The sequence below is a fragment of the Coregonus clupeaformis genome, chromosome 16, assembly GCF_020615455.1.
Source record: "Coregonus clupeaformis isolate EN_2021a chromosome 16, ASM2061545v1, whole genome shotgun sequence".
NCBI lineage: Eukaryota > Metazoa > Chordata > Actinopteri > Salmoniformes > Salmonidae > Coregonus > Coregonus clupeaformis.
In genome coordinates this window covers 57,807,344-57,821,677 of record NC_059207.1, presented here as the reverse complement: position 1 = coordinate 57,821,677, position 14,334 = coordinate 57,807,344, and the positions used below count along the sequence as shown (strand labels likewise).

The window sequence follows — 14,334 nt, the reverse complement described above, 5'->3', positions numbered from 1 at the left end:
TACTGACCTTGGACATGAAGTGTGTCCAGCCGCAGGCGGCGTTGTCGATGGTGTCCAGCTGCTGCAGCAGGGTGGAGGTGTTGGGCAGGGTGTAGTTGCCCTCCAGCAGCCCACGCAGCAGATCACTGTCTGTCCCATTCAGCAGCTCCGGGTGACCACGTAGGTCAGAGGTCAACTAGGAAGAGGAATACATAAGGAGTTAGTACACAGGTAGGCATATCCATGGGCTTATTGTCCAGTAGTGTGTATGTGTTTATGTTTAGAGTGTACATATGGGCTTATCAGGCAAGATATGAACTGTATTCATGTACTGTGTGGGGGACAAAACATTTTTTCAAGATTGCCAGTTAAATTTTATGCCATTTATCAGACAACATTACCTTATGAGGTGAGGTAAATAGTGCCTGTTACTGTATATGAAGAAATATAAAAGCTGTGTGTTACCTGCTGCAACCAGGCCAGGTGGTGGTGCAGCTTGCCCTCCTCCAGGTAGGTTCTGAGCTGGGCAGAGATGTTGAGCCACACCCGGGCGTAGTGAGTCACGTTCCCCACAAACGCAAACGTCTCATTGGCCTTCACACAGAAGCAGAGCCACATGTCACCGACACAGAAGAAGCTATCCCAGTCCTAGCTCTGGTCCAGGGTGTTACGTGCAGATTGCTGGTGCTGAGGCTTCTCAGTGTCAGTAAGCCACATCCTGGACCAGAGCTATCCCAGTCCCATTAATGTCTCTAGTCCCATTAATGTCTCTAGCTACTCTATCCACATCCTTTCAACTGTCCTTTTCTGTTGAGTCCTTTCTGTGGCCCTTCCCTCCATTTTCTGCCTCCCTCCCTCTCTAGTTTTGTTCATTTCTCAACCTCCCTCCCTCCTCCAGTCCTCTTGCTAAGATAACAAATCTAGCTATAGACCATCTGCCAATAACAAGCCATTAGTAACTAGTGGGATGTACAGAGAAACAGAATCAATGGCCAGTTCTGCATATGTTGTGGTTTAGTGAGACCTCCGGGGACTGAGGATGGCATGATTCATCTAGCAACACATTGACTTCCTACACATCTTGCCCTTAACCGATGTACAGAACATGTAGCTACATGATTAATGTGTAAGGCTGGGATACAAATTACCATGGGGCTCCTACTGAATTCCCAACATGTTCTCAATACACGGTGAGTCTCAAAGTGTCTGACAACAGCTAGGCAGTATAAATAAAAGAAAAATTGGAGCACCGGCAATCCTCAGTTTAGTCTTGGCATCTTGTGTACGTAAGCATTTCCAAGTTGTTTTCCTAGTACTTTATCAAATTAATATAGACGATGCCTGGGCAGCAGTGTACATAGCTCTATAGTCGGCTCATGTTTCACCAAGCAATGCAAAAATGACATCTGAATAACTCCATTACAGGACACTGTATAGGCACAAGTCACTGTGTACATGTACACTACATACACTATAATGATACAGACGACAGAGCCTGAAAGAACATGATCATGTACTTGCCTTCTGAATGACTTTGTCCACCTGTGAGCCAATGGGAGAGTAGAGGATCTTGGGATTTGTAGTCATCAGGTGCACTAGTAAGCCCAGATTGCGCTGCTCTTTACTGGTAAAGCCCAGAGAGCTCATATTCCCCTGCTTTAAAGCCTCTGGCTCAATGATCCTGGAGACAGTAGATAGGGATCAACAACTTCAGCCTTTACAGCATAGGTTTACAGCACAGTGTTTCTCTAGCCTGGTCCTGATGCATCTTATCAATTTAAAACATCAAGCCCTTGATTAGTTTAATCAGGTGTGTTATTATATGGCTGGGACATAAGCCTGCACACCCTGTAGATCTCCAGCCTGGTTCCAGATCTGTTTGTGCTCAAGCAAGTCCATGCTGTCATGACAGTGGGTGACAGGGAATTGGCATGATAGCACAAACAAACTAGCACTCAGGCTATTGGATCTCCAGTTAAAGAACAATGGCATAGGAATGATTCTATTACATAGACACAAACCTGTTGTTCCCACACAGAATAGGCTGCAGCCCTGCCCACAGCTGCACAAAGGCAGAAAACTGCGAGCGAGGGTTCTCTTCTTCTTTCACTTCCTCTTTTTCTCTTCCTCCCCCCTCCTCCTCTCCGCCCTCCCCCCAGGGGTTCTCGGTGGTATTGGGCCCCCAGGTGGTGGCATTGAGGGACCAGGAAGTGGTGGTGTTGGCTAGAGCCCCGGGGGGGGCGTGGCCGGCACAGGCCCCCTTGGGGAGCAGGCGAGCCAGGCCTGACAGCAGGTCTACATCCCTGAGGAGCCTCTCCACGTCAGCCAAGTCCTTCAGCAGAGCACCCAGGTGGGACTGGGATAGAGGGGCCGAGGAGTTGGCTTGCGCCAGATGCAGCTGGAGAGAGAAGGCCGAGAGGTGTGGAGACAGAAGAAAGGGGGAGAGAATGAGAGAGTGAGAGAAAGAGAAAAAAGAGACAGATGTGGAGAAGAATCAAAGGGAGAGAGAATAATGAGAGTATTAGAGATAGATACTGAGATAGATACTGAGATACAGTATATACTGGGATCGATACTGAGATAGATACTGAGATACAGTATATACTGAGATAGATACTGAGATACAGTATATACTTAGATAGATACTGAGATAGATACTGAGATTCAGTATATACTGAGATAGATACTGAGATACAGTATATATTGATAGATACTGAGATACAGTATATACTGAGATAGATACTATCTGAGATTGAAACTGAGATATATACTGAGGAGCCATAGAATGTCTGCCATTCCAAACACAAATCCACAGTATTTATTTATGTGTGTTTGATGCGGGAAAAGCACGTCACCACAGGGATTCTCAGTTCAAAGCAGCCATTGAGTGCGTCCAAAATGGCACCCTATTTCCTATATAGTGCACTACTTTTTTATTATGGGCCCTGGTCAAAATTAGTGCACTGAATAGGGAATAGGGTGCCATTTTGGACGAAGCGATTGTCTCTAATGTACCTTGTCAATAAGGCTCTGTGTGTCTATCTGCTCTCGCAGCTCCTGGCTCATCTCTCCAAAGCGCTCAGTCCTTTGTCCCGCCCCACCACCACACACTGAGCTGCGATAGGCCTGGAGCAGGGACTGCTGCTTCTCAGGAACCAATAGGATCTTGCTCAGCTCACTAGTCCCGTCCTCCCCACAGGTAAGCATTTCCAACATGGCACCAGTCAGGAGAACACCCTTTGAAAAAACAAACAAACAATCAACAGCACATACAACACAATTCATCATCATCATCATCATCATCATCAAGTGTGGTATCAATTATTTCAATGGTAGTCCTGTACGATAAAGGCTATTGATTCAATAGAAAAAAAGACAGGAGGAAGGAGGAAAGAAATGGGGGATGATTCAGATAGAGGAGGATATATAAGATAGGCAGTGTACCTCCACCTCCTTCAGTCCCTGGGGGTCGTATCTCTGGCCTGCCCCTCCTCCTGCTAGGCCTAAAGCCTGGGACATGAGTTTGAGCAGGGCCTGCCGATGAACTGCTTTGGTTGGGTCTATTAAAGCTTTGTGGATCAGTCCACCATCCAGACTATGCATGGCTCCTAGCAGCTTCTCCTGAGGGGAGGAAAGGAGGGGATTACTGCTGAACTAATACACAGAATCAGATCAATTCAATATTTTCCATTAGTAGCCTACCTCCAGTTGAAGGATCTTCTCTGCAGGTGTGTGTGCAGTCTCTTTTTCCCCTCCAGAACTGTGACTATTCCCCCCTCCAGTTCTGGGGTACAGGCCAAATATCAGGTTGAAGACCTACAGTTCAGCAGGGGAAAGAGAGGACCCACACACTCAGAGAACAGGAAGATAAACGCACACACACACACACACACACACACACACACACACACACACACACACACACACACACACACACAGGTGGCAGACAGGACTTCAGTGTTTTTTCTCATAGGGAAAGCTGTCAGAAAGACAGGATAATGAAGAGAAACATGGAGGGACAGAGAGAAAGTGAGTGACTGGAGAAGGCCTAGACAATGAACTGAGACAGAGATGGAGGGAAACAGAAAGGTGGGAGGCACTGAGCCATATATTGATACGGTATGATTCAATGTCACTCCTCAATGACAATAAGTCTTTGCCAAATCTGAAATCTTGGCAAACGGGTGTATATTCAAATTTAGATGTCAAAATTGTGTTATTTAAATGTAAATATACCCAATAGCAAAGATTTCAGATTTGGCAGTCTATACTAACATTGTTTCTTACTTCCTTGTTCATCAGTCATGTCACAACATTTGAATTTAAACTCTGCATTAGCCTATAATCAAAACACTCCCCAGGGGTAGATGAGGACTAGGGAGGTACAGTGTGTGTGTATGTGTGTGTGTGTGTGTGTGTGTGTGTGTGTGTGTGTGTGTGTGTGTGTGTGTGCGTGCGTGCATGTGACAGGAACACAGACCTCTTTGAGGTTGACAGGAGTGGAGAGAAGCAGGCTGGCGGTGTCGTTGGGGAGGGACAGATTCCTGACCAGGAACTGATGGAACACTGACTGGTTCTTCAACACACTAGCTACTGTGAACCCTGCAGGGATAGAATCACACAGCACAACCACAGATAATCTACATTTTTTTAATTTTTAATTTCACCTTTATTTAACCAGGTAAGCCAGTTGAGAACAAGTTCTCATTTATAACTGCGACCTGGCCAAGATAAAGCAAAGCAGTGCAATAAAAACAACAACAACACAGAGTTACACATGGGATAAAACAAAACATACAGTCAATAACACAATAGAAAATCTATATACAGTGTGTGCAAATGTAGTAAGTTATGGAGGTAAGGCAATAAATAGGAAATAATGCAAAATAATTACAATTTAGTATTCACACTGGAGTGATGTGCAGAAGAAAATGTGCAAATAGAGATACTGGGGTGCAAATGAGCAAAATAAATAACAATATTGGGATGAGGTAGTTGGGTGGGCTAATTACAGATGGGCTGTGTACAGGTGCAGTGATCGGTAAGCTGCTCTGACAACTGATGCTTAAAGTTAGTGAGGGAGATAAGCGTCTCCAGCTTCAGAGATTTTTGCAGTTTGTTCCAGTCATTAGCAGCAGAGAACTGGGAGGAATGGCGGCCAAAGGAGGTGTTGGCTTTGGGGATAACCAGTGAGATATACCTGCTGGAGCGCATACTACGGGTGGGTGTTGCTATGGTGACCAATGAGCTAAGATAAGGCGGGGATTTGCCTAGCAGTGATTTATAGATGACCTGGAGCCAGTGGGTTTGGCGATGAATATGTAGTGAGGGCCAGCCAACGAGAGCGTACAGGTCACAATGGAGGAAGGTATATGGGGCTTTGGTGACAAAATGGATGGCACTATGATATACTACATCCAATTTGCTGAGTAGAGTGTTGGCGGCTATTTTGTAAATGACATCGCCGAAGTCAAGCATCGGTAGGATAGTCAGTTTTACGAGGGCATGTTTGGCAGCATGAGCAGAGCTGGTGGCAGGGGTAGGGGTAGCCAGGTGGAAAGCATGGCCAGCCGTAGCAAAATGCTTATTGAAATTCTTGATTTATCGGTGGTGACAGTGTTTCCTAGCCTCAGTGCAGTGGGCAGCTGGGAGGAGGTGCTCTTATTCTCCATGGACTTTACAGTGTCCCAAAACTTTTTGGAGTTAGTGCTACAGATTGTGTATATTGGTTCCTGACTTCCCTGAAAAGTTGCATATCGCGGGGGCTGTTCGATGCTAATGCAGTACCCCACAGGATGTTTTTGTGCTGGTCAAGGGAAGTCAAGTCTGGGGTGAACCAGGGGCTATATCTGTTCTTAGTTCTGCATTTTTTGAATGGGGCATGTTTATTTAAGATGGAGAGGAAAGCACTTTTAAAGAACAACCAGGCATCCTCTACTGACGGAATGAGGTCAATATCCATCCAGGATACCCGGGCCAGGAACTGCTTCTCCAATAGATATCGCACAGAACAGAATCAAATGCAGTGTATGTACATCCAATAACTTGCAGGTGCTGGGTACAAAAATAAACTCATGAAATTAAGATAGATACCCACAAACTGACTGCTGAGGCTGACAGGGCCTTCAGTAACTTGAGGGGTCTGTTCACCTCAGCCCCGGTACTGGCCCACCCTGATCCATCACTACCGTTCGTAGTGGAGGTGGATGCGTCCGAGGTAGGGATAGGCGCTGTCCTATCTCAACGCTCAGGCAAGCCACCCAAGCTCCACCCCTGTGCCTTCTTCTCCAAGAAGCTCAGCACGGTGGAGCAGAACTACGACGTTGGTGATTGGGAGCTGTTGGCTGTTGTCCGAGCCCTGACCGTGTGGAGGCATTGGCTCAAAGGGGCGAAACACCCTTTCCTCGTCTGGACGGACCACTGTAACCTGGAGTACATCCGGGCAGCGAGGAGGCTGAATCCTCGCCAGGCCAGGTGGGCCCTATTCTTCACCCGGTTTGATTTCACACTATCATACATCCCGGGTACGAAGAACGTGAAGGCAGATGCATTGTCACGGCTGTATGACACAGAGGAGAGGCCCAGAGACAACACCCCCATACTCCCGGCCTCCTGCATTGTGGCGCCAGGTAGTATGGGCGATGGACGTGGATATAGAGCAGGCGTTACGCACAGAGCCATCTCCACCTCAGTGTCCAGCTGGGCTGCAGTATGTGCCTGCTCTTATCCGTGACCGGCTGATCTACTGGGCACACATGTCACCCTCTTCTGGTCACCCAGGTATCGATCGTACAGTGCGCTGCCTGACCGGAAAGTACTGGTGGCCTACCTTGGCTAAGGACGTGAGGGTGTATGTCTCTTCCTGCTCGGTGCGCGCCCAGAGTAAGGCACCTAGGAACCTCCCATCGGGTAGGTTACAGCCTTTACCAGTTCCACAACGACCATGGTCTCACCTGAGTGTTGATTTCCTTACCAATCTTCCCCTCTATCAAGGTAACACCACCATCCTGGTCGTTGTGGACCGCTTTTCCAAGACCTGCCGCCTCCTTCCTCTGCCCGGTCTCCCCACGGCCCTGCAAACTGCGGAGGCCCTGTTTACACACGTCTTCCGGCACTACGGGATACCAGAGGATATAGTGTCTGACTGGGGTCCCCAGTTCACATCCAAGGTCTGGAAGGCATTCATGGAACATCTGGGGGTCTCGGTCAGCCTGACCTCTGGTTTCCACCCAGAGTCTAATGGGCAGGTGGAACGGGTAAATCAGGATGTGGGTAGGTTCCTGCGGTCCTACTGCCAGGACAGGCCGGGGGAGTGGTCGGTGTTCTTGCCATGGTCTGAATATGCCCAGAACTCTCTCTGTCACTCCTACACTAACCTAACGCCATTCCAATGTGTTTTAGGTTACCAACCGGTTCTGGCACCGTGGCATCAGAGCCAGACTGAGGCTCCTGCGGTGGATGTGTCACGATCGTCTGAGGAAGCGGACCAATACGCAGCGCGTTGAGTGAACATGATGACTTTATTTAATCAAAGCAACCACGAAAACAAATAAACGAATGACGATAGTGAAGTCCACAGTGACAAATGACTGTACATGGAACAAAAACCCACAAACACACAGTGAAACCACAACAGTTTAAATATGGCTCCCAATCAGAGATAACGAGCCGACAGCTGACACTCGTTACCTCCGATTGGGAGTCATATGACTAATCACCAAACATAGAAATGAACAACTAGAAACCAACATAGAAATACACCCAAAAGAAAATGAACAACCCTGGCTCAATAATCAAAGTCCATGGAGCCAGAGTGTCACAGTACCCCCCCCTAAAGGTGCGAACTCCGGGCGCACCAACATACAGTCTAGGGGAGGGTCTGGGTGGGCGTCTGTCCATGGTGGCGGCTCTGGCACTGGTCGTGGTCCCCACCCCACCATAGTCACTACCCGCTTACGTAGCCTCCTCCAAATGACCACCCTCCAATATAACCCCACTGGATTAAGGGGCAGCACCGGACTAAGAGGCAGCACCGGACTAAGGGGCAACACCGGACTAAGGGACAGCACCAGGAGAAGGGGCAGCACCAGGATAAGGGGCAGCACCAGACTAAGGGGCAGCACCAGACTAAGGGGCAGCACCAGACTAAGGGGCAGCACCGGACTAAGGGGCAGCACCGGACTAAGGGGCAGCACCAGGATAAGGGGCAGCACCAGGATAAGGGGCAGCACCAGGATAAGGGGCAGCACCGGGATAAGGGACAGCACAGGGCTAAGGGGCAGTACCGGACTAAATGGCGGATCCTGGCTGGCTGGCTCTGGCAGATCCTGGCTGGCTGGCGGATCCTGGCTGGACGGCTCTGGCGGATCCTGGCTGGACGGCTCTGGCGGATCCTGGCTGGACGGCTCTGGCGGATCCTGGCTGGACGGCTCTGGCGGATCCTGGCTGGACGGCTCTGGCGGATCCTGGCTGGACGGCTCTGGCGGATCCTGGCTGGACGGCTCATGGCTGGCTGACGGATCTGGCTGCTCATGGCTGGCGGAAGGCTCTGGCTGCTCATGGCTGGCTGACGGATCTGGCTGCTCATTGCTGGCGGAAGGCTCTGGCTGATCCTGTCTGGCGGAAGGCTCTGGCTGATCCTGTCTGGCGGAAGGCTCTGGCTGATCCTGTCTGGCAGACGGCTCTGGCTGATCCTGTCTGGCGGAAGGCTCTAGCGGCTCCTGTCTGGCGGAAGGCTCTAGCGGCTCCGATCTGGCGGACGGCTCTGAAGGCTCATGGCAGACGGGGCGGCTTTGCAGGCTCAGTACAGACGGGGCGGCTTTAGCGCCGTAGGGCAGACGGGTAGTTCAAGCGCCGTTGGGCAGACGGGCAGTTCAGGCACCGTTGGGCAGACGGGCAGTTCAGGCGCCGTTGGGCAGAACGGGCAGTTCAGGCCCGTTGGGCAGACGGCAGATTCTGGCCGTCTGAGGCGCACCGTAGGCCTGGTGCGTGGTGCCGGAACTGGAGGTACCGGGCTGAGGACACGCATCTCAGGGCTAGTGCGGGGAGAAGGAACAGGCCGGACCGGGCTGGCGACGCACACCGTAGACTTGGTGCGGGTGGCAGGAACAGGCCGGGCAGGGCTGTCGACGCACACCGTATCCTTGGTGCGTGGAGCAGGAACAGGCCGGGCAGGGCTGTCGACGCACACCGTATCCTCTGTGCGTGGAGCAGGAACAGGCCGGGCTGGGCTGGCGACGCACACCGTAGGTTCTGTGCGTGGAGCAGGAACAGGCCGGGCTGGGCCGGCGAAGCGCACCGTATCCCTGGTGCGTGGAGCAGGAACAGGCCGGGCTGGGCTGGCGACGCGCACCGTATCCCTGGTGCGAGTGGCCGGAACAGGCCGGGCCGGGCTGGCGGCGCACCATATCCCCTGGTGCGTGGAGCAGGAACAGGCCGGGCTGGGCTGGCGACGCGCACCGTATCCCTGGTGCGAGTGGCCGGAACAGGCCGGGCCGGGCTGGCGAAGCGCACCATATCCCTGGTGCGTGGAGCAGGAACAGGCCGAGCTGGGCTGGCGACGCACATCGTGGACCTGGTGCGTGGAGTAGGAACAGGCCGGACCGGGCTGGCGACGCGCACCGTCAGTTTGGTGCGAGTGGCAGGAACAGGCCAGGTCGGGCTGGCGACGCGCACCGTAGACTTGGTGCGGGTGGCAGGAACAGGCCGGACCGGGCTGGCGACGCGCACCGTATCCCTGGTGCGAGTGGCCGGAACAGGCCGGGTCGGGCTGGCGACGCACACCGTAGGTTCTGTGCGTGGAGCAGGAACAGGCCGGGCTGGGCTGGCGACGCACACCGTGGGCTTGATGCGTGGAGTAGGAACAGGCGGTCCGGAACCGGGAACACACACCACTGGCCTTAACTGGGGATCAGGAACGGGCCGGACCGGACTGGTAACACACTTCAGTCTCTCACGCCGTGCCACAACAACTTCCCTTCCTCTACTCGCCAATGGCTCCCGTAATCCGATAGCCTTCTCTCCACGTCTCCCTGTGGCAGCCTCCTGCTGCCCAGCCGCCAAGCCATGTGCCCCCCAAAAACTTTTTTGGGGTTGCCTCTCGTCCTTCCAACGATGATGGCCCTGCTGACGCCGTTGCTCCTCTCTCGCCAGGGCCTTGATCTTCCCCAAGGTCCCTTGCCCCCGAGCATGTCCTCCCAGGACCACGATTTGCCCACCTGGGCCATCGCCAGCCTCTCGATCTCCTTACCAGGCGCTTCCTCCCATGTCCAGCTGTCTTGCTCCTGGACACGCTGCTTGGTCCTTCTTTAGGTGGGTTTTTCTGTCACGATCGTCTGAGGAAGCGGACCAATACGCAGCGCGTTGAGTGAACATGATGACTTTATTTAATCAAAGCAACCACGAAAACAAATAAACGAATGACGATAGTGAAGTCCACAGTGACAAATGACTGTACATGGAACAAAAACCCACAAACACACAGTGAAACCACAACAGTTTAAATATGGCTCCCAATCAGAGATAACGAGCCGACAGCTGACACTCGTTACCTCCGATTGGGAGTCATATGACTAATCACCAAACATAGAAATGAACAACTAGAAACCAACATAGAAATACACCCAAAAGAAAATGAACAACCCTGGCTCAATAATCAAAGTCCATGGAGCCAGAGTGTCACAGTACCCTGCTTGGTCCTTTTACGGTGGGTTTTTCTGTCACGATCGTCTGAGGAAGCGGACCAATACGCAGCGCGTTGAGTGAACATGATGACTTTATTTAATCAAAGCAACCACGAAAACAAATAAACGAATGACGATAGTGAAGTCCACAGTGACAAATGACTGTACATGGAACAAAAACCCACAAACACACAGTGAAACCACAACAGTTTAAATATGGCTCCCAATCAGAGATAACGAGCCGACAGCTGACACTCGTTATCTCCGATTGGGAGTCATATGACTAATCACCAAACATAGAAATGAACAACTAGAAACCAACATAGAAATACACCCAAAAGAAAATGAACAACCCTGGCTCAATAATCAAAGTCCATGGAGCCAGAGTGTCACAGGATGACTGGTTTCGGCGCGCGGAGGAGACGCTGCTCACTTCCACCTCCAACGCGCAGTGCGTCGTCAGAAGGCCAACGCTGACCGCAACCGCAGTGAGGCCCTGGTCTTCATACTGGGTGATCGGGTCTGGCTCTCGACCTGGAATCTGCCCCTCCGCCTGCCCTGCCGGAAGCTGAGCCCGCGGTTTGTGGGGCCGTTCAAAGTCCTGAGGAGAATCAAAGAGGTTACCTATAGGTTATTACTCCCCCATGATTATCGCATTAACCCCTCGTTTCATGTGTCTCTCCTCAGAGCGGACCAGCCGGTGGTGGCTGGTCCGCTCCAGGAGTCTGAGGTGCGGGAGGTCCCTCCGCCTCTTCTGGACATCGAGGGGGCCCCGGCATACTCCGTCCTTCCATCCTGGATTTGAGGCGTTGGGTGGGGGGCCTTCAGTACCTCGTGGAGTGGGAGGGGTACGGTCCGGAGGAACGGTGCAGGGTCCCGGTGAGGGATATCCTCGATCCCTCTCTGTTGCAGGATTTCCACCGTCGCCATCCGGCTCACCCTGCTCTGCGTTCTCCTGGCCGTCCCCGAGGCCGGTGTTGGCGCGCTGCTGGAGCTGCGCTTCAAGGTGGGGGGGGGTTCTGTCACGACTTGTTCGGGCAGGCTTCGGCGTTCGTCGTCACCGGCTTTCTAGCCACTGCCGCTCCATATCTCATCATTCCATTTGTTTTGTCTTGTCTATTACACACACCTGGTTCATATCCCCTCATTAGTACGTGTATAAGTGTTCCCTCTGCCCCCTTGTCTTTGTGGGTGATTGTTTATTGTGAGGAGATAGTAGCTCAGTTGAGCCCAGTGTATTTTGTATTGCTGGGGTATTTTCCCTGTGTGCCTGTTTGTTCCAGTGCACCTGTTTTGCGCACTGGACTGGTTAACGCTGTATTACGGAATAAACTCTGTATACTGTGATTTAACCTCCTGCGCCTGACTCCTTCAAATCACGCATCACAGAGATACAGGTTTACTGTAACACGCACACACATGGGGCTGTATCACCATTTAACCGTGTAACCGACGGTTATGGATGAAATAAAATAACTGTCATAACCTTTAAAAAAGAAATGTGACACACACACACACCTTGGCTGGTGTTGAAGTTGTTGTCCAGTGGGGAGGACCCTGTGGATGTGCTGAGGCTCTCCAGGTGTTGCTGTAGGGACTCCAGCTCCTGGCCCAGTCCTGGCCTGTCTGCTGTAAACAGGTGGTTCTGCAACACCACCTCATGGATCCGCTCCAACAACTGGGTCACACTGGGGGAGGGGAGGGGGGAGAGGAGGGGTGAAATAGAGGTGAGTGAGGGAAAGAAAGGTGGAAAGAGAGTGGAGGGAGTGAAAGGAAGGGTCAAAGAGAGAGGGAGAAGACAGATGGGAGAGAGAAGAGCGAGAGAGAGAGAGAGAGAGAGAGCGAAAAGAGAGGAGAGTGTATTGAGAGAGGTGTGGGGTATAGTAATAGGTAAAGACACAATGACAGCCCCCTCCCATTAGGAGAGGCCCACAAATCAAAACACTAACCAGAAGGAGATTAATCAATCACATGCATACAATTACAGGTAATGACCACCATCCAATCCTGCTGTTAAGTGTTATGGACATTAACACTGTTAGGACAATATGGTTAGTGGCATTAAACTAAAGGCTGCCTGTCGTAAAGAGGAGAGAAACATAATTGGGGAGGTAGAGAAAGAGAGAGAGATACAGAGAGGGAGAGGGAGAAAGAGAGAGAGAGAAAAAGCTGGGACTGTCTGACTCACGTGGAGTTCTTGTACTGCAGGAAGCCAAACTCGTCCCTCTGGCCGTCGGGACACAGAGACTGCATGATGGGAATGATGCCTGCTGAGGTGAGTGGAGCTGCGCTGTAGAAGGCTGGACAGAGAGGACGGACACCAGGGAAGGACAGGGAGGTACAGGCGGTAGGTAGGGAGGACAGGAATAGAGAGAGAGGACAGGGATAGAGAAGGGCAGAGAGAGATATGCAGGACAAAGATAGACAGGACAAAGAGACATGATTCACAGGAAAAGCAAGGAAGGATTGGTTGGGAGGAGGTTGGAAGGTTTCAATGGAAAGACCGAACCCCAAAAAGTATGGAAATGAGGAAAGAGAAAAAGAGAGAGGTGGTTAGAAAGAAAGAAAAAACCCAGATCACAGATAACACACAGTCAGTAGCCAGAGAGGAGAAGGACCAAGATGTCAGGGTTGAATTCTCAGACATAATGTCATCATTCTGTCTCAACGAAATGGTGCTCTGGTTTCTAATCCACTCATAAATCGTGACTGCTGCTGGACACACTTTCACCAAGCCTGTAAAAAACTAGGTCCATACTAACAAGGTCTGGACATAATGAAAGGTGTCCCGCAGGGGTCGATTCTGGGTCCTGTACTTTTTACTGTTTACATTAAGAATATTGATGTCTGTAAAAAATGCTTTACCTGCACTTGTATGCCGATGATACTGTTGTGTACGCTATTGTCTGCCTTCATTGTACTAAAGAAAAACTTTATTGATCTGAAATTAGTATTGAATGCAGGTAAAACTAAATATATATTGTTCTCTAGAGCGCATAAAAATAACTCAGATAATTTAAGCATATGTACTTTGGATGGTGTTCATATTGATTGTGTCCCTACTTACAAATACAGTATCTGGGCATCTGGATAGAAGAAAGGCTGTCTTTTAAAAAGCATATTGATGAGTTAGTTAAAAAGCTGATAATAAAAATGACCTATTTCTTCTTCTATAGAAATAGGTCATGCCTCTTGCTAAATAGTAGAAAGCCGATTATTCAGTCGATGTTCCTAACAGTCCTAGACTATGGTGACATCATCTATATGAACACAGCTGCAACTTCTATAAAGCCATTAGCTAGATACAGTTTATCATAGCGCACTGCGCTTTATTACGGGAAACAGTTTTAGTACTCATCCCCGCATTCTCTTCCAGAAAGTTGGTTGTCCCTCTTTGATGTCACGTAGATTGATACATTTCTATGTTTAATTTATAAAGCTCTTTTACAAAAAGTCCCACTGTACCTAAAATCATTACTAAACTTCAGACATATGAGTTACCACACCCGGCATCAGGGATGGCTAACTCTGGAAATTCCTTGGGTCTCTACTGAGTTAGGTAAATCAGCTTTTAGTTTTCTTGCACCTTATTTGTGGAACAATCTTCAAAATGTTCTTAAATTTGATGTTCTGGTACCTCTAAGGCAATTCAGAAAGCTGATTGAGGACCTTA

At 50.4% G+C, this 14,334-nt stretch overlaps 1 protein-coding gene across 1 annotated transcript in view; it reads right to left on the bottom strand.

The window, feature by feature from the left end:
- abca2 (ATP-binding cassette, sub-family A (ABC1), member 2) overlaps positions 1-14,334 on the bottom strand; it is an 87,850-nt gene that overhangs the window by 24,276 nt on the left and 49,240 nt on the right. Inside the window, exons 3-12 of the mRNA XM_045225801.1 lie at positions 12,850-12,961; positions 12,180-12,349; positions 4,460-4,581; positions 3,682-3,795; positions 3,424-3,600; positions 2,995-3,216; positions 2,001-2,377; positions 1,501-1,660; positions 445-573; positions 8-175 (exon numbers count right to left, since the gene is read on the bottom strand). Of these exons, the coding sequence (XP_045081736.1) occupies positions 8-175; positions 445-573; positions 1,501-1,660; positions 2,001-2,377; positions 2,995-3,216; positions 3,424-3,600; positions 3,682-3,795; positions 4,460-4,581; positions 12,180-12,349; positions 12,850-12,961 (1,751 nt within the window). The remainder of the gene's footprint in view (positions 1-7; positions 176-444; positions 574-1,500; positions 1,661-2,000; positions 2,378-2,994; positions 3,217-3,423; positions 3,601-3,681; positions 3,796-4,459; positions 4,582-12,179; positions 12,350-12,849; positions 12,962-14,334) is intronic.